At 42.7% G+C, this 20933-nt stretch overlaps 1 protein-coding gene across 1 annotated transcript in view; it reads left to right on the forward strand.

The window, feature by feature from the left end:
• The window catches only part of ASZ1 (ankyrin repeat, SAM and basic leucine zipper domain containing 1), a 575076-nt gene that overhangs the window by 323556 nt on the left and 230587 nt on the right, over positions 1 to 20933 (forward strand). The window contains exons 8-9 of the mRNA XM_077471359.1: positions 2998 to 3116; positions 7214 to 7286. Of these exons, the coding sequence (XP_077327485.1) occupies positions 2998 to 3116; positions 7214 to 7286 (192 nt within the window). The remainder of the gene's footprint in view (positions 1 to 2997; positions 3117 to 7213; positions 7287 to 20933) is intronic.

Here is a 20933-nt window from a genome sequence, read left to right on the forward strand (position 1 = left end):
CGTTTGCCTTAAATAAAGTAGTCGACAATTTTCTACCATTTAAATTGTTTTTATTTCTATCTTTTGCTATGCAAAGGGTCTAAAAAAAATAGACAAACCTTAGAAAACATTGAATGCTTGCAAGTATAGAAAACTGGTTTTAATTCCTTTGGAATATATAAAATTTCCTTTTTAGTATCAAGTATTGACTCAGTGCAACAGATAACGAGTCCCCAAATCCCCCCCCAAAAAAAAACAGTATTCCTGAAGTGCTGTTAAACATTTTTTGACTTTACAGCTGGACACTGAGTGCAGTAAACAGCTCAGAAATATTTGGCTAGATGGAGAAAGTGCAAAAGATGTCTCCATGTACACTGCACTGTGTAAATGGGGTAATCTCCCACTGGGCCAAGTTTCAGTATCTAGTCTGCCCCGGTGGCTCTCAACCTAAACAATGGTAGCACCCAATCAGAATGTTCAGGTATTGTGAGAGCAAGCGGGGCCGAGTAGCAAGATATGTAAGATTGGGACAGTGGAAGATTCTTCCGTGCATACAGTTCTGTGTAGATGGAGGAATCTGGGGTTGGTTGTAAACATTAGTTCGTGTAGGTAACAATCGCATTAAGTAACATTAAATTAACACAACAAGAAAAATAAAACTGTCATATGAATAACAAATTAGAAGGACAAAACTAGTTTTCATACACTGGATAATTAGGGTTACGCAGGGAAGAGTTGCTTGGTTCACTGCCAACATCTATGGGTGATCCTGAATGGGAAGATGAGGGTGAAGACACTGGGTGTTAGCTGCACATGCATCCTTTGATAACAAGGATTAGATGGGTAAGGTGTATACAGTGGTGGGAGTCCTGCATAAGGGTTAATGGCAGGTGTTGTGTCATGGCACTGCTGACTGGGCATTGGTCTACTGAAAGAGCCACTAGGTGAATTAAAACCCATAGCCCATGGCTGAAATTTTGGATATGGGCGTTGCTCTTTGCAAGCGGACACAATATACGTTAAATAGGCATGTATAGCACCCCTGACCTCTGCGCTTATCTGGAGGAATCTCCCTGATTACACAAAGCAACATTATCAAGAACATAACATCTGGGTCTGAGATGTTGAGGAATTCATTATCTTTTGGCTTGGTTTGTGATTGGTTTCTCATTTCTTCAATGATACGGTTGAAATATTCCTCGAAAGGTGTCTCTTGTTGAGTAAGGCGTGTTCGACGGGTGGTGGAAGTAGACCGGACTCTCCTATCTGGATTTGCCTGCAATAGTTTGAATATATAGATTATGCTTCTGATATTGAGGTCACACTTTAGTGAACAGCATATAATGCTTGTACAAATATTGAAGTCGTGTTAGAGCTTGCAGCACCTGTTTAGAATAGATCAGACACAGGTACTTGTTTAGCCGCAAAAACCTGATCTCACTGAAGACCTCCAAAGCCAGAAGTACAAGTGACACTTTGCCCAAAAATAAGCCGTTGTTGTTTCTCCTCTAAAGAACATTTGTACCAAGACCAGCTGCCCTTTCAATATGTTAGTAATACGTTTTTTTGTGGACAGAGATTGTGACGTTTTTAAAATGCATACCGCAGGTTCTTGAGTGGATGGATGATATTCTTGGGATGACACTTTCTCTGTGATTCCTTGACTGGTGTCAGCGTCTCCTGATGGTGATGGTCACGAACTTTCACGCCTTGCTCTTGCTCTCACAGGAATACTTGACACAGTTCTAGGTAACAATAACAACATTACACGTTTAAAAAAAACATGAATACGGCTATACTGGTCACAAATCGCTAAGTGAAATAAATGGATATACTTACGCGTGCATCTCGGTGGTGCGCCTCAAAAATTACAAAGCCTCTGCATGGGGGTTAGGCCTGCGACGAGTTGAGGGGGCCCCAGACTTCTCTTCATTGACTTCTTTTTTGTACCAGTTGCGAAGGGACCTCCAACGTGTATAAACCTCCTTTCCTGCAATATATAAAAAACATAACACATGTTAGGGACAAAAGTCGAGAGATCTGCCCCACCCAGAAAACACTATAGGGAAGACCCCAACCATTTGATTTCCCATTCAATTTAGTTTGTTTGCAGCATTACACAATTGTCAGTGACGCTGTGCTGTATTGCTATAAAATGGCCTGGTCATTTAGGGGTTATAATCTTCGCTATGATGCATGTGTACACTGCTGCATAGACGCAACAAAGCTTGCACTCACCTCGGTTATCCTGTTCCGTTGCAGACGTCTCGTCCTAGTTCGTTGTGACATATTTGTAGACTTTCTCCCACTTTGCTCTCTTCAGCACTCGGCATATCCTGGGCATTCTGAGTCCCTTAACTCCGGTCGGGCATGCACCAGTGCTATAATGGCCTCATGCAAGATGTCTCTTGCCGCCATGCTGTCTTCTTCCCTTTCCTCTATCCCTCTCAACTTCCTGTGTCATTTCCCAGGTACACCTGTTGATTATGATGTGCTTCCGGGGTGTTTTTTCTTTTTTTTTTCACGTTGCTAGCCGCAGTTCACACAAAAGACTGCGATTACCTCCGGTTATGTGCATATAGCTAAGCTACATCGCACCTGGACGCATTCAATTCAGTTTTTTCTATTCGCACCGAACCGCACGTAACAAAATCGCAGCTAAACGCTGTGTGTGAACGGGGCCATAGGAAAGCATTGTGTGCTTTTGGCTGCGGTGGAAAACTAGAAAATCCTCAGCTAAAAGCACCATTCTATCCGCCCATGTTTAAGGGGCCTAACAGTCTGTCCTATTGCGTGGTCTTCATTGAACACTTATTTTGGATAGCTCATTTTACTCATAGCTGACATTGTATCCAGTCTGGGTCATTGTGAGTGCAATGGTTGTGGGTATGTTGCAACAATTTGTAATACTGGATTCGGCTCCGCTGATTTATTTATTTTATAGATTTTTATTTTGAAAAAAATACTACTTTGTTCTTAATATTTACATCAATTTGATGTCCTGTTTATTACTTATAGATTTTTAGCATCCTTTCGTTTTCTGGGAATCTCAGTCAAAGATGCAACTTGACAAAAGAAGAGGCAATGTACAGATACCTGAAAGCACAGCCTGGATCTTCTGCAAACACTAGCCTTAGGCAAGTACTCAAATCATTTTCCTATAAACAGTAGTATAAAAGAAGCCCATATAGGGACAGATGAAAAATAAAACTGTAAAATTGATCCCTGATTAAAGTGGTTTTAAAGGCATGTGTTTTTTTTTGTTTTTAAAACCTTAACTAGATTTAAAAAAAAAAATTATTTAGCAAGGAACATACATCCCACATTAAAGAGGAAGTAAACCCTGATGGGTTTACTTCCCCTTTGTCTCCCTGCAAAGGTAAAGCATAATGGGCTACTATGCATCATAGTAGCCCATTATGTGTCTCTTAACTGACACATGACACAGGTGCCAGTGATGTCACCGCTGTCCCCTCTAGTCCGGAGCATCCATCTTCTTCCTGGTATCGCTGCTCTGGCCACTCACAGCGCCGGAGCAGCGATGACGTCACTCCCGTGCATGCGCACGGGAGCTGCCACTTAACGGCATATCACCGTTAGCAGCGGCATGCCGCTAACGGCGATAGTGTGCCTGCGCATGCGCCGTAGACAGCGTCGCTGTCTTTTAGTAAATATCTCCTAAACTGTGTAGATTTAGGAGATATTTCCTGGACCTACAGGTACGCCTTAATCTAGGCTCACCTGTAGGTCAAAGTGGTTTGTAAGGGTTTACAACCACTTCAATAATTATGCTATGAAAATTAGTGTGTGCTATAAATTACCTACAACATTGCTACTGTTGCTTCTTTATGGAGGCTGCCATTTTGCTGAAGCCCAAATACCCAGCAGTAAATCATAAAGCACAGAACTATACCCATCAATTTACCGGTTTCAAAAAAGTTGCATTTCCGAAATACTGTAAATGCAAACTCACATTTGCTTGTGTCCTCATGCCACATTAATAATTATGCCACCAAAATGATGGGTGCTGTATATTAACTCCAGCATTATTCCTGTTCCTTGTTGCTGGAGGCTGCCATTTTGTTGAATCCCAGAGCCACAGCAGTAAATCATATAGCAGAACTAAATCTATTTAACAGTTTCAAAAATCGGCAATCCTGGCATTCCTGGAATGTAACTGTCACATTTGCTTGTTTCCTCAACCAAACTATCAAACCATCAAATGGCTGGTGCTCTAACTGATTACATGTGGAAGCACCATGCCGGTTAAAGATCAAACAGAAGCAGCTTCCTTGGCTGTAAAGGATTGAAGGTATTATTTCCACTTAACCCCTTCCCACCGAGCGTACGCAGATGTGCGTACTCGGCTTCCGGGGGGTATACCAGGATGATGCCCGCACCTGCAGGCATCATCCCGGTACCGTTTTTTTCAGCAGGCGATTGGCTATCCAGGCATAACAACCGATGCGGCTAAAAGCCGCTCGGCTGTTATGCCGGAGGAGCGGGAGGGGACGTCCCCCCCTCCCGCTGCTGTTACCGGTGCTCCCGCTCGATCGGGAGCACCGATTCAAATTCCGCTGCCTCCGGCTGCTGGGGAGGAACTGGAACGAAGCCGTAATCGGCTTCGTTCCAGTCTCCTCATAGTAAACACGGAAGCGACGTCATGATGTCACTTCCCGTTTACTCGGCTGCCAATGGCACCGGTTTTAAAAAGATATACGGTATTCAGAATCACCGTTTTCGGCAATCTGAATACATTGAAGTGTAAAGGAGGGGTGGGGGGTCTTTTAGACCCCCCGATCCGTCCATAAAGAGTACCTGTCACCACCTATTACTGTCACAAGGGAAGTTTACATTCCTTGTGACAGCAATAAAAGTGATCAAATTTTTATTTATTTTTTTAAACTATTTAGTCATTTTAAAATAAATAAAATAAATAAAAAACATTTTTTTTAAAGAGCCCGCCGTCCCCGCGAGCTCGCGAAGCAAAGAAAACGCATACGGAAGTCGCGCTCACGTATGTAAACGGTGTTGAAATCACACATGTGAGGTATCGCCGCGATCGTCAGAGCGAGAGCAATAATTCTAGCACTAGACCTCCTCTGTAACGCTAACCTGGTAACCGTAAAAAAAATTTAAAGCGTTGCCTATTGAGATTTTTAGGTACCGTACTTTGTCGTCAATCCACAAGTGCGCGCAATTATAAAGTTTGACATGTTTGGTATCTATTTACTCGGCGTAACATTATCTTTCACATTACGCAAAAAATGCGCTAATTGTACTGTTTTGTTTTTTTTTTATTCATGAAGGTGTCCCTTTTCCCAAAAAGTTGCGTTTAAAACACTGCTGCGCAAATACCGTGTGACATAAAATATTGCAACAATCGCCGTTTTATTCTCTAGAGTCTCTGCTAAAAAAATATATATATATATAATGTTTGGGGGTTCCAAGTAATTTTCTAGCAAAAAATATGGATTTTAACTTGTAAATACCAAATTCCAAAAATAGGCTTAATCATGAAAGGGTTAAAGCTGTCAGGAGATCGGCCCCTACAAAATTGGCAGTGCCTAAAAATATAGAGCAACTGAGCATGTGCAAAGCAGTGCGAGACAGTATATTACTGTAGTTTAAACCGTGTAGGCACTTATTTTTAATGTTTTACATAGCTATAACTGCAAAAGAAGCCAGCCTGAAGTGATCTAGCAGGACTTAATTTTCTGACTGAAGTTCAACTTTAAGCTGCAGAAGATTTTACCCCCTCAATCAAGGCATTTTTTGCTATTTGACACTGCTCTACCTTACCTGTCGATTAAGTGGTCATGCAACACTGTACCTACATGAGATTTTTTTTCCCCATACAAATAGAGCTTTCTTTTGGTGCCATTTGATCACTGTGTTTTTTACTTTTTGCTCTTTTAACAAAAAAAAGTTTAACATTTTGGGAAAAAAAATAAAAAATATTTTTTACTTTCTGCTATAAACCTTTCCAATAAAAAAATTGCAAAAAAACAAACTTCATCATAAATTTAGGCCAAAATGTATTCTGCTACATGTCTTTGGTAAAGAAAAATCCCAATAAGTGTATATTTATTGGTTTGTGTGAAAGTTAGTGTCTAGAACTATATACAACTTCTAGTGGGACTGTGATAGTGTGGCGGACAATCTGACAGTGTTAATTTCGTTGACTAATTTAACACTATTTTAGTCAAGAATATGACTTAAACGAAATCAAAATTTGATGTCAAAATTAACACTCGCTACCAAATAAGAATATTTAGGGGGCATCTACTATGCTGCTGAAAGAAAAAAAACATTAAGAAAAAGGGTTTTCCTTATTTTTTTTTTAAAATATTTATATGTTGGTAATATGTTCCGTTAAAATGTGCAATGGCAGTTTTCAGTTTTTTTTTTTTTTTTTGGGGGGGGGGAGGGGGTGGGGGGTATATTTTAAAGTTGTACTTTTTGTTTGTGAGACTGTTTTATTATTAAGACGTTTTACATCACAGCTAAATCTGTGTCTGCAATGCATGTTCAAACCTTATTACCATAAATAATGTTGTTCGATTTTTACTCGAGGCGTATATGAGTGCGCCAAATCTAGAGAATTGCTTAACTACTTACCTGCCCACCTGTGGGTGCCAATCGGAGGGTCTGGCGGAACGTGATGTCTGCCGGCCACCCACGATCGTTCCCCACAGAGGCAGAACTGGGATTTGCCTATGGGAACAAGTCAGATCACCGTTCTGACGGGAGGAGATTTTGTGTTCCTGCTAACCAGGAACATGGATCTATGTTGTCCCAGTCAGTCTATCCCCCACACAGAGAACCCAACCTTTTGATCGCCCCTGGGGTTAACCCCTTCCCTGCCAGTGTCATTAGTACAGTAACAGTGAAACTGACTGGTGCTGACATCACTATTGATACAAATACATTGGTCAGTGCAGGGGGATCACTCTGCCGCAGTATATGTGCGGTAGGTACTACCCAAGTGGATAATATATGATGCATGCATGTTTTTAGCTGCCAAGTCCATAACTTTACATTTCCCAGCATTAAACCTCATTTGCCTCACAGTGCAACAAATTATTAAATAGTGCATTGAGATTTGCTGATTCAGGTTGCAAACATTCAATTTAGAATTTTTGATGGAAATAATTCACTCTTTGGGACTTATTATTTTGTGCTTTACGTGTCTTGTAATGAAAATGACATTGGCTCTTTCTCTTTGTTTTAGCTGTTCTGCCTCCAGTGATCTGGAAGTGTTTTTGCACGGCCTTGGTCTTGGACACCTTGCAGATATATTCTTGGTAAACATGTTTGTTTTTATTACTAACTTAAATATTCAACATTGTAAGATATAAAATGCTAAATATTACACTGTTTTGAATAAATTGAAAATGTGTTTATTATATTTGGCAGACTTGTAGTTCAGGCTTGACTTCTTTACTTTGAAGAATTGAATTCTTTGCTTTGAAGAATTTATTGCAGTCACTGTCAGGTATCCGCACAGTGTTGACTCCTACTGTTTCAGTTACAATCCAGCATATGCGCTAATGAGGGGTGTGCCTGGCTTTTTAAAATTTGCTTGGCAGATGGCAGGTATTTTTTCTAGCCAACACCCCGCTTCAGCCAGCATTTAAAGCGGAAAAATAATGCTGTAACACATTGCAGACAAGGCACAACTTCAATGCTTTCTATAAGTCTGCTTTCACACTGCTCTGTCACAAAAATGCAGTAGAAACGCATATGCGTGTTTGCCACAATTCTGGTGCATTTTGCACCTGTGAAAAAAGGACATGTGACTCAAACAGGGACACGTTTTTGATGCATTTTCCATTCTTTTCAATGGGAGGTGTGTTTTTGGTGCAAAATTTTTACTGTACCAAAAATGCAGTACTTTTTTGACTGGTATGAAGAGTTCCATAGGATTTAGAGGCCATGTATATTTCTTCCACTTTTGGTAGGGCAAAAAAGAGAAGAAAAACTGATCAATGTGAAAGGGCCCTACCCTCTAAATTATAAATAGAAGAAATAAATACTGAGGGCTTGGGGTATGATGAGGGAGTTTAGGGGTTTTCTATACCAAAATCCCCACATTCAGTGTTCTGTCCCAATATACAACAGATCATGCATTTGTAGTGTGTTTTTAGGCATATATTTAATTTTTATTGATTTGCATTCTGTTCATGAGCATTGACATGTATTCAATATTCTAGTGATGTCTAAGATCTAGATTCCCCTAACTATGTAGACTTCTCTCACTTCCTGTTGCATCATAGGGACAAAAAGTGAAGGGAAATTTCCCCAGTGATTCATAGACCGTAGGTTATATATGCTACTACCTTTAGGTTATTTGACATTGGCAAAAATGGCCAAAGTTTTGGCCACTAGGGAGTCAACCCCCTAGTGTATATAAGCCTGCCCACTACGCGAGGCTCCAGTTTTATTCTAGTGTTTTTAGATGATAAACCCTTTCTCCTTTTGGAGTAGACTTTCTTAATATTTTTCACCAGATACTTGAAGTTTCTGGATCAGTTACCCCCTGGTATTCTTTGGGGAACTGGCCTGTAATTTTTTCTTTAGCTGTTCAATCCTGTGTTCAGTGCTCATCTTGGTATCCCTGATGACCCCTTTGGGTGTAAGCCTACCATGGCGTGCAAAGCCTGGACCCCTGCCCAGCGATGTACGACAGGGCTTTCCTGTACCTTTTATACATACTGTTTCCTGGCTTATACAGAGTCTTGAAAAAGTATTCACAACCCTTGAAATTTTCCACATTTTGTCATGTTATAACCAAAAACTTAAATGTATTTTTTGGGGATTTTATGTCACAGATCAGCACAAAGTTGCACATGATTGTGAAGTGAAAGGAAAATGATAAATGGTTTTCAACATTTCTTACAAATATGTAAAAAGTGTGGCGTGCATTTGTATTCAGCCCCCCGAGTCAATACTTTGTAGAACCACCTTTTGCTGCAATTACAGCTGAAAGTCTTTTTGGGGTGTGTCTATGCACGCCACATCTAGAGTGACATTTTTGCCCCAGTTTTCTTTGAAAAAAAGATCAAGCTCTGTCAGATAGGATGGAGAGTGTTTGTGAACAGCCCTTTTCAAGTCTTGCCACAGATTCCTATTTGGATTTAGGTCTGGACTTTCTGACTGGGCCATTCTAACACATGAATATGCTTTGATCTATTCCATTTCATTATAACTTCGGCTGTATGTTTTGGGTCATTGTCCTGCTGGAAGGTGAACCTCCACCCCAGTCTCAAATCTTTTGCAGACACTTAAAATGTTTTTTTTTAAGATTGCCCTGTATTTGGCTCCAGCCATCTTCCCAGCTTCCCTGTCCCTGCTGAAGAAAAGCATCCCCAAAACATGATGCTGCCACCACCATCTTTCACGGTGGGGATAGTGTTTTCAGGGTGATGTGCAGTGTTCGTTTTACGCCACACATAGCGTTTTTCTTTTAGGCCAAAAAGCTTAATTTTGGTCTTATCTGACCAGAACACCTTCATCCACATGTTTGCTGTGTCACCAACATGGCTTCTCGCAGACTGCAAACAAGACTTCTTATGGCTTTCTTTCAACAATGGCTTTGTACTTGCCAATCTTCCATAAAGGCCATATTTGTGGAATGCATGACTAATAGTTGGCCTGTGGACAGATTCTCCCACCTGAATTGTAGATCTCTGCAGTTCCTCCAGGGTTAACATGGGCCTCTTGGCTGTTTCTCTGACTTATGCTCTCCTTTTCTGGCTTGTCCGTTTAGGTTGACGGCCATGTCTTGGTAGGTTTGCAGTTGTGTCGTATGCTTTTCATTTTTGGATGATGGATTGAACAGTGCTTCGTGAGATGTTCAAAACTTTTTTTTTATATCCTAACCCTGCTTTAAACTTCTCCACAACTTTATCCCTGACCTATCTAGTGTATTCCTTGGCCTTCATGATGCTGCTTGTTCACTAAGGTTCTCTAACAAAGTTCTGGGGGCTTCACAGAAAAGCTGTATTGATACTGAGATTAAATTACACACAGGTGGACTCTATTAAGCGACTTCTGAATGCAATGCTTCAGAGGAAAGGGAGCTGAATACATATGCACACCACACTTTTCAAATATTGTAAACCATTTATAATTGTCCTTCTACTTCACAATTATGTGCCCCTCTGTGTTGGTCTATCACATAAAATACCAATGAAATACATTTACATTTTTGTTTGTAGTACGACAAAATGTGGTCAATTTCAAGGGATATGAATACTTATTCAAGGCACTGTACATGTCTTGACAGATCTCTTGTAAACGCTAAAATCTTATCCTTCAAGAGACACTGCAGTGCCATGCGCACAAGCAGTTTTGATGATTTAGGTTATGGGGGACCTACACTTTAAGCATTTATTGACCTTATAGGTGGGTGATGGTGAACCTTGGCACTCCAGATGTTTTCAAACTACATTTCCCATGATGCTCATGCACTCTGAAGTGTAGTTGAGCATTATGGGAAATGTAGTTCCAAAACATCTGAGGTGCCAATGTTTGCCATCACTGGTAGGGATGAGCTTCGACTCGAACATTGCATGTTCACCTGTTCGGCGAACAGTGAACAATTTGGGGTGTTCGTGGAAAATTCGAAAAGCCACGGAACACCCTGTACAAGTCTATGGGAGAAATCTAAAGTGCTAATTTTAAAGGCTAATATGCAAGTTATTGTCCTAAAAGGTGTTTGGGGACCTGGGTCCTGCCCCAGGGGACATGTATCAAAGCAAAAAAAAGTTTTAAAACTGGCCGTTTTTTCGGGAGCAGTGGTTTTTATAATGTTTAAAGTGAAACAATAAAAGTGTAATATTCCTTTAAATTTCATACTGGGGGGTGTCTATAGTATGCCTGTAAAAGGGGCACGTGTTTCCCGTGCTTAGAACTGTCCCTGCACAAAGTGTCATTTCTGCAGGGAAAAAGTAATTTAAAATCACTTGCGGCTGTAATGAATTGTCGGCTCCCGTAATACAGAGAACAGTCATTGATAAAAAAAAAAAAAGCGTGGGGTTCCCCCAAATTCAATTACCAGGCCCTTCAGGTCTGGTATGGATATTAAGAGGAACCACACGTCAAATTAAAAAAAAAAAATTACGTGGGGTTCTCCCTAAATATCCATACCAGGCCCTTCAGGTCTGGTATGGATTTTAAGGGGAACTGCACACCAAATTTGAAAAAAAAAATGGCATGGAGTTCCCCCTAAAAATCCATACCAGACCCTTTATCCGAGCACGCAACCTGGCAGGCCACAGGAAAAGAGGGGGGAGGAGAGAGCGCCCCCCCCCCCCCCCCGAACCGTACCAGGCCACATGCCCTCAATATTGGGAGGATGCTTTGGGGGTCACAGACCCCTCAAAGCACCTTGTCCCCATTTTGATAAGGACAAGGGCCTCATCCCCACAACCCGGCCATTGGTTGTGGTGATCTGCGGGCGGGGGGCTTATCAGAATCTGGAAGCCCCCTTTAACAAGGGGACCCCCAGATCCCGCCCCCCCCCCGTTTGAAATGGTAAGGGGGTACAAAAGTACCCCTACCATTTCACAAAGAAAGTTTAAAAGAATGTTAAAAAAGACAAACACACTTTTGATAAAGTCCTTTATTAAAAATTAAAAAAAGATTCCAACGGTGGTAATCCACTCTTGCTATCCAGCATTGGATGATCATCTCTCCGGGGTCCAGCGATGGCTGATCTGATCCAGCGATGGGTGATCTCTCCACCCAGCGCAGTCCATCCATCCACTGGCGGAGACACTGCGGGGATCCCGGTAGCCTGACATTTCTTATATGAGGGCGGGGTCAAAGCATCCTCCGAATGTTGAGGGCATGTGGCCTGGTACGGTTCAGGAGGGGATGGGCTCTCTCTTCCTCCCCTCTTTTCCTGCTGCCTGCCAGGTTGCATGCTCGGATAAAGGGTCTGGTATGGATTCTTAGGGGGAACTCCACGCCATTTTTTTTTCTTTTTATTTGGTGTCGAGTTCCCCTTAAAATGCATACCAGACCTGAAGGGTCTGGCATGGATATTTAGGGGGAACCCCACGTCATATTTTTTTTTTTTAATTTGACGCGGGGTTCCCCTTAATATCCATACCAGACCTGAAGGGCCTGTTAATTGAATTTGGGGGGAACCCAACGCTTTTTTTTTTTTTATCAATGACTTTCAATAGCTGTTCTCTGTATTACAGGAGCCGACAATTCATTATAGCTGTGAGTGATTTTAAATTGACGTTTAAAGTTGGGATGCAGGGGGTAAGGGGCGCTCCAGATCAAGGAGCATGGGTGGGTTGGATACAGCACCCCCTTCTTAATAGCAGCCCATTGACTTGTGGCATTTAGGGAGGACCACATGGTGATGGTTCTCAAATGTGTGGCATGATAATATTTCACAATATCCGGAGCCCCCAGGCCACCCCGGGATCTGGGTGCGAATACCATGAGCTGGCTAAGCGAGACCTATTGGCCCATATAAAGTTCGAGAAACGTCTGTGGAGGAGTTTTAGTTGTGGGGAAGGAATGGCGACTGGAAGGGTCTCAAAATGATAGAGCAATCTAGGCAAGATTGACATTTTGAGGACATTGATCCTTCAGGGAGGGAGGAGGGACAGGGGATGATTTGACCAGGATGATAAGGATCTATTTATGTCTTGGAATAGAGGAGGAAAATTAACGGGGTAAAGGTGGGATTATGAAGGGGTCAAAAGTACACCTAGGTATTTGAGAGAGACATTGCACCATTTATAAGGATACGTTTCCCTAAGTCTGGAAAGTTGTGTTGTGGATATATGTATTGGTAGTGCTTCGGTTTTTGAGGTAGCTTGTTCACTAACATTTTGTGGGACTTGTTAGATAATTCATAAAATTTTTGCTTTGTTCAAAGCAGCGATTTAGCAACCTGGTCAAGTTGTGTCATTTTATTCTGCTCCCTGAGTAGGGTGACTTTTCGCAACCTCTCTACCGTGGGGGCGCCCAAAAGTCTCCTTTCTGCTGAGATGAGAGCAGTAGTTAGAGACTGAAGAAGTTCATTCCTGTCTCTTCTCAGTCTAGAGCTCTCAGCAATACAAGCACCTCTAAAAATGGCCTTGTGAGCCTCCCACAGGGTATAAATATCAGAAACCGACCCACTATTTAGTTGGAAAAATTCCATAAGGCCCTTGGCTAAGGCAGAACGGGAGATTTCTGATTGTAAAAGGTGGTTATTAAGGCGCCAATGGAATGATCTGGGGTAAGCCTGAGTGAGCAGAAGATCCAGAGTAATGGGGGAGTGATCAGACCATGTGATAGGCAGCACTTCAGATTCGACTACGTACGGAATGAGCAGGGCAGAGATGAAGTGGTCAAGCCTGGAGTACATTTTATGAGCTGGGGAGTAGAACATAAATTGCTTAGCTGGGGGATGTTTAAGCCTCCAAGAGTCGAAAAGTCGGTGGGATCTAATAATCTGGAGGAAGGCGGTAGCTCGAGATGCAAGCATCTTTGAAGGTGAAGTAGAAAATAATGTTTGTCTATCTCTTGTGGGAGACATGACCAGGTTAAAATCTCCGCCGACTATCATGAAGGGCTGTTTACGGGTAGTGGGAAGAGTCAAATAGGCCATTAAGGAAGTCAATCTGACCAGTATTAGGGGGAAGTGTTTAGAGGCAAATTTGAGAGAGCCATCTGCTTTAAAATTAGTTTCTTGTATCATAACCACGTTTGCGCCTGAAGACCTAAATTCCTTCAGGGCCAACCAGCGTTTTCATAAGGAACCTAAGCCCTTTACGTTGAATGACAAGAGCTTTAGAGCCATGTGGGTGTGTCAGGTGTAGAAGCTTGGTTAAGAGTTAAAAAATTACAGGTCAGCGGGACATATATGTCAATAAACTGGGAGTCTGACGGGAGTCTGATGGGTAGCACAATCACAGAGGCTTTTGATCCCGACTCTTACCGAAATGGCTTCTTCTGCCTTTAACCACTTGCCGACCGCCGCACGACGATGTACGTCCATTTTTTGAAGAGGGATATCTCGGTAACGGCAGCAGCTGCTGCCACAACCGAGATATCCATCTCTTCAGGCGGCGGTCGGCTGTACGATAACGGTGGTCTCCGCGGCGGATTCGCCGCGAGATCACCGCTATCGGCGGCGGGAGAGGTGCCACCCCCCCTCCCGCCGCCCTCCCGCACCTTCCGCCGCTTACCGGAGCCGTCGGTAGCGGCGGAGGCGATCGGGTCCTTCAGTCTGCTGGGCATAGAGACAAGTGAGGCTAAGATGGCCCCCACTCGTCTCTATACCATAGGAGGGCGGAAGCGACGTCAAAACGTCACTTCCGCCCATACCTCTTAAAGGTATATATTTTTTTTAAATGTCAGATTTTCTTTTTCTTTCTTTTTTTTTTTTTTTGTTGCATTTTAGCCCAAATATGAGATCTGAGGACCTTTTGACCCCAGATCTCATATTTAAGAGGACCTGTCATGCTTTTTTCTATTACAAGGGATGTTTACATTCCTTGTAATAGGAATAAAAGTGATCCATTTTATTTTATTTTTTTTAAAAGTGTAAAAATAAATTAAAATAAATAAGAAAAAAAAAAAAAATTTTAAAAACACCCCGTTACGACGAGCTTGCGCACAGAAGCGAGCGCATACGTGAGTAGCGCCCGCATATGAAAACGGTGGTCAAACCACATATGTGAGGTATCGCCGCGATCGGTAGAGCGAGAGCAATAATTCTAGCCCTAGACCTCCTCTGTAACGCAAAAAATGCAACCTGTAGAATTTTTTTAATGTCGCTTATGGAGATTTTTGAGGCTAAAAGTTTGACGCCATTCCACGAGCGGGCGCAATTTTGAAGCGTGACATGTTGGGTATCAATTTACTCGGCATACCATTATCTTTCACAGTATAAAAAAAAATTGGGCTAATTTTACTGTTGTCTTATTTTTTTATTCAAAAAAGTGAATTTTTTCCAAAAAAAGTGCGCTTCTAAGACCGCTGCGCAAATACGGTGTGAAAAAAAGTATTTCAATGACCGCCATTTTATTCTCTAGGGTGTTAGAAAAAAAACAATATAAAATGTTTGGGGGTTCTAAGTAATTTTCTAGCAAAAAAAACTGTTTTAAACATGGAAACACCAAGTCCGAAAAAGAGGCCTGGTCCTTAAGTGGTTAAGTTGCCTCTTGCAGGGTTACTGAGCCTCCTCTTCAGGCCACACTGGATTTTCCCTTACACCCTCTGTTGGAACAGGCAGTGTATGCTGATTGGGAACATCCTGGCAGGATTTATGTTCCTTCTAAGAAGAGGTTTTCCCTTTTATATCCCATGGATGAAAAGTTTAAGAAGTGGAGCATGCCAGCCGTAGCTGCAGCAGTCTCTTCCTAAAACGAGAACTTGACTTGTCCAGGAGAATGCACAGGGCTTGAAAGACCTTGTTGACAAGAAATTGGAGCCCTTATTAAAGGCTTCCTTTTCTTTGGCCAGTTCACCTATTCAGCCAGCTGTTGCAGCAATTGGTATCTGCCAGTTCTTAAAAGATCAGATCAGACGGCCTGACAGGTCTAACCAGGAGGATGATCTGCCTGAAAATAAGGCAGATATTCCTTGAGCGCTGCGTTTTGCTGTTGACGCCTTAAAGGATTCAATACAGCAGGTTTCTCGTTTGGCTCTCTTGTCTGTACATATGCGCAGACTTTTGTCGCTTAAGAACTGGTCAGTCGAGCTTTCTTGTAAGAAGTTATTGGCAGGTTTCCCCTTTCATCTGGAATGTTTATTTAGTGATCATTTGGACAAATATATCCAAAAGATTTCCGGAGGTAAGAGTTCTCTACTTCCTGTGAAGAAAAGCACCAGGTGTCCCTCTTTTAAAACCTCAGGGACTTCTTCCTCAAATGTCTCAGCGCCAAGGCAGTTCTGCTGCCAACAGGGTGCTAGGGCCAGGGGCAAGTCACAAGGCCAGGGCATTAAAAAGCCCAGGGAACAAAGCCCTCCTTTTGAGTGGATGCCCGTACTCCATAGGGGTGTGGGGGTGGGGGCTGCTGCACTTTGCGAACATTTCGAGAACCTTTCAGGATGAGTGAGTCACCTCAACTATATCCTGCGGTTACAAGCTGGTGTTGCGGGGGGGGGTTCCCCTTCAGAGGTTTCTAAGATCCAACGTTCCCTTGGATCCTCCAAAAAGACTTATTGCTTTTGGCACTACATCATTTAGTTTTATTCAGACCTATTTACGGTTCAAAAACCAAATGGGGACACAAGGCCCATTTTGGACTGAAGATCTCTGAACCAGTATCTACTGATCCAGTCCTTTTGAATGGAGTCTGTCTGCTCAGTAGTATCCTCATTCCAGATGGGAGACTTTCTAGCCTCCATCGATATAAAGGACGCATATTTACACGTACCCATCTTTCAGCCTCATCAGAGGTTCCTGTGATTTGTAGTAGAGGAACGTGGTTTTCAGTTTGTGGCTCTACTCTTCGGGCTTACTACAGCTCCCCGTGTGTTCACAAAGGTCCTAGCACCAGCACTGGGCCTTTTAAGGGCCCAAGGAATCTTGGCGCTCGGTTATCTGGATGACCTCCTGCTTAGAAATCACTTGCTACAGGCTCTAGAACAGAGAATAACATGCACAGTGCGGTATTTGGAAAGCTTAGGCTGGATCATAAATACCAAAATGTCAACCTTGAGACCAGCTCAGTCTAAAGTATTTAGGTCTGGTCCAAGCAAGAGTTTTCTTGCCACTCGCACAGATCTGTGCCCTGAAGGATCAGGTTCATTAGATAAGGGGCACCAGTCAACCCTCCATTCGGCTCTGAATAAGTCTTTGAGGGAAGATGGTATCCTCCTTTGAGGTGGTGCCCTTTGCCCAGTTCCATTTCAGGCCTCTACAACAAGACATCTTGTTGGCTTGGAACAGGAGAGGACAAACCCAGGATTAACCAATGTTCTCATCTCCTTGGGCATGCTTAAGCCTAAACTGGTGGTTGCAGGATCAGAACCTGCGAAAGGGAAGATCGTTCCTCCTGGTAACTTGGAGAGTACTGACTACAGATGCCAGTCTCTCAGGCTGGGGAGTGATCCTAGAAGGGCTCACAGCTCAGGGGAAAAGTTCAAGGACAGAACAGATCCTGCTTATCAATGTCCTGGAATTAGGGGCAGTACATCTAGCCCTACGGTCCTGAATGGCAGAGCTTCAGGACTGCCCTATCAGGGTTCATTCTGACAATACCACTGCAGTGGCCTATATAAAACCACCAAGGCGGTACCCAGAGTCATTCAGCTCTGAGGATGAACCACATACTAGCCTGGGCAAGAGTGACATGTGCCGATTCTGTCGCAGTCCATATCCTGGGAGTAGAGAACTGGAAGGAAGATTATCTCATCCACCAGCAGATCTGCCTACACCCAGGGGTGTTTCAGGAAATTTTCCAATGTTGGGGATGGCCAGAGGTCGACCTACTGGTATCCAGGTTCAACAACAAGCTACAGCGGTCCTATACTGGCATTACCGGTTTACACATTTCAGTAAGTTGCGAGTCATGGAGTTATGGAGGCTAGTGGTTACTGAATGGCCCTAAGCCTCTAATGACGCCTTGTCTATGGCTAATACTATGTGGAATGTTCAATACGCCTGGTGTCATCTTGTGGTTGTAAAGTATGCCATCAGAGGATACTTTTTTATTTCTTTGTAACGTGCATTCTACTTTTCAATAAAAACGTATTGAGCAAAAGAACAACAAGCTACAGCAATTTGTGTCCCGAACAAGATATCCTCTGGCAATCGGAGCAGATGCTCTAGTAGTTTCATGGAGCCAGTACTCCCTGGTTTATGCTTTCCCTCTGATCCCTCTCCTTCCACATTTGTTGTGCAGGATTCGGAGAGAGGGAGTTCCAGTCATTCTGGTGGCACCAGCCTGGCCCAGAAGGCCTTGGTTCCCGGAGATTGTGAGGCTGACAATAGACGAGTCATGGACGCTTCTCTTTTTCTACAGTCAGCTGTGGAAATAAAATTGCCTTTGAGTACAATCAGCGGTCAAATTTCAGCCCCATCAGCATTCTTCCACAGGCCTTTAGCCTGTCATTCACTGATCCAAACCTTTATGCAGGGGGCTTCCCCCATTAGGTCGCCTATGTGTCCTTGGGACTTTAACTTGGTGCTGTCTGTGTTACAGAAACTTTCGTACAGGGAACCATACTTGATCCTTTACCACGACCGGGTCGTGTTAGGACCTGTTCCATCCTTTATGCCAGAAGTGGTGTCTGCCGTTCGTTTAAAACAGGACATTATTTTGCCGCCTTTTTTTTCTCTCGGCGTAAGAGAGACTACTGCAATCTTTGGACGTTGTCTGGTCAGTTGAGGTTTATTTGTCTAGATCTGCGGGGATCTGAGAATCGGACTCCTTTTTTGTTTTATGAAAAGGATCCGAGAAGGGGCAGGCAGCTTTCAAAGCATCCATTGCCAATTGGGTCCATCAATTGGTCCTTCAGGCCTATGGTCTGAAATGTAAAGCTCCTCCCTTTACGGTTAGAGCTCATTCTACTAGGTGTGGAGGAACCTCCTGGGCATCAGGTATCTGTGGCTCAGATTTGTAAGGCTGCTACCTGGTCTTCAGTGCATACGTTCACAAAATGTTATCGAGGGGATGTTTGAGCAACCGAGGTTTTGGCTTTCGGCCGCAGTGTACTGTGGGCTGCCATAAGAGGTATCATGGCTATTGTTTGGCAGGGTGCCTCCCTCCCCTCAAGGCTATTGCTCTGGGACGTCCCAGCAGGTAATGAATATTAGCCTAACTCTGTGTCCCATGATGTACTCAAAGAAAGGGATTTTACGGGTCAGTTGGACGAAAAAAATCCTATTTTTTTATTGCCTTTATTATTTAAATTTTTCCCTCCCAGTTCCTGCTGGATGGCGCAGTGTATAAGTTTCTCTACTTTTTGGGGTCAGATATGGAGTCTTGTCTATTTGCTAAGGTCTTCCCTTGGGGCCTGACCCCTTTTCTCTTCTTGCGTGGATTCCTCCCTCTCTTTCGATTCAAATGGGTGGTAGTTTTGCCTTTTTAAAAGGCTTCTGCCTCGAAGAATATAGTCCCCTTTTGCTGCTGCGCTCTTTCTCTCATTTAAGGTTCAGTTTCTTGGCTTTTTACAGCATCTAGCATCCCATCCTTAAATGTGCAGAGCTACCACCTGATCTTCTTTACAAGTTTTATTCCAAACTCTTTTGTTTGCCAGGATGCTGTTTTGAGTCTCTGCTTTCACTTCAGCTGTCAGGTGCTTCTGCTATTATCTGTTTGGGTCAGTTGACTCTTTGTTGTTCTTTTTTTTTTTTTTTTTTTTTTTTTTAATGGGCCTCTTGCTGGTTTATTGTTCATCCCTTAATTTATTGCTTGGGGACATCCCATGGTCTATGAATCAATTTCTGTGTCCTTTAGTGTCTGCCTGATAAGGAGAATGGGAATTTTGTTCTAACTGTAAATTACATATCTTGGAGTACAGGACAAAAAAAAACCTGGAGCTTGAGTGGGTGAGGTTATATTAATACACTAAAGCGCAGACCCAGTGAAGCTTTTGCTTTTGTCCAGTCATCTGAAGGTAGCGGCATAAAACACATGGTCTATGAATCAATTTTTGTGACCTGTACACCAAAATATGGAATTTACAGGTATGTCAAAATCCCCCCCCTTTTTTTTTTCTTTCCCTCATAACACGTGAAGGAGGCTAGCCACCAGCACAAGTGTGATTTATGATTTATTTTAATTTTTTTAAAGTAGCATTGGGTTTATGTTTGTAGGTTGAAAGGTCATTTTGAAACCGCCCCAGAGTTCATAGTAATATTACTATGGTTTACCCAATACCGCTACTAGTATCGGGACTGATACCGAGCATTTGTGCGAGTACTTGTACTCGCACAAATGCTCCTGATGCCTGATCCATTGCCTGGGAGAGATTAGGTGACTCAGCAGGCGGAACAATGGAATTGACGCTCTGTGTCGACATCAGCAGTTGGATATCCCCACGCCCATCTTGGACTTGACCACAGTAAGTCAGCAGCTGACATCTTGTTACACCCAGCCCATATAGTTCTGGGTGTAACAAAATGGTGGCTGCTGTTTTTTTGTGGCCGAGTGCAAGGAGTACCAAGATGAAAGTCGCAGGCAACCTTTCCTCTCATGGCATTTCAGTGCCTGCCCATCAGTGCCCATAAATGCCATCTATCAGTACCCAATGCCCATAAGTGCCAGCCACCTGTTTGTGCCAACTAATCCTTTCAGTGCGGCATATCAGTGCCACCTAATCTGTATTGTGCTTTGAAAACTGTTGCATGACATTAAAAAGAAATGTATCGATAATCGGTATCATCGAGTCCTTTGAAAAAAAAGGTATTGGTACCTGTATTCAGTCTTAAAAAGGTGGTTTCGGGACAACCATAAATATCACTACCATTTTAAAAGCTTATGTAAAATGGAAATTATGATTTGCTGACAAGTTGGATGCAGTATAACAGCATAGATCAATAAAATTAAAGTAGAATTATAAGCAAAACTTTTTTTGTTTTCATTTTAGACAGAGTAAGGGAGGGTTATTATAACCTCTGTTAGATTTTTTTTCCTCACCCTCTGTGTCCCATTGCAGTGATTTCCCTTCACTTCCTCTCTCATAGCCAAACAGGAAGTGAGTGGAAATTACTGCAAACAAAGGTAATTCCTTGGGGACCCCTAGGTCATGGGTGTCCCCATTGGAAGATCCCTCCTCTTACTTTTCTGGGGAGAACCCAAAATTGAGGTTTTCTTTTGCTTTCAATTTCAATGATAATGGTAAGCAGAACAAATACAGAGGATGAATCTCCTTAACGGGGACACAGCCAGCAATAAAAACTGACAGGTGTTCTAATCCTGTCCACTCTACAAACCCCCCAAAAAAGTTTTTCCTTTAGTTTATTCTTTGTTATTGAGGATTAA

The sequence above is a fragment of the Lithobates pipiens genome, unplaced genomic scaffold, assembly GCF_037356315.1.
Source record: "Lithobates pipiens isolate NorthernLeopardFrog02 unplaced genomic scaffold, aLitPip1_a1.2 Scaffold_8, whole genome shotgun sequence".
Classification (NCBI taxonomy): Eukaryota; Metazoa; Chordata; class Amphibia; order Anura; family Ranidae; genus Lithobates; species Lithobates pipiens.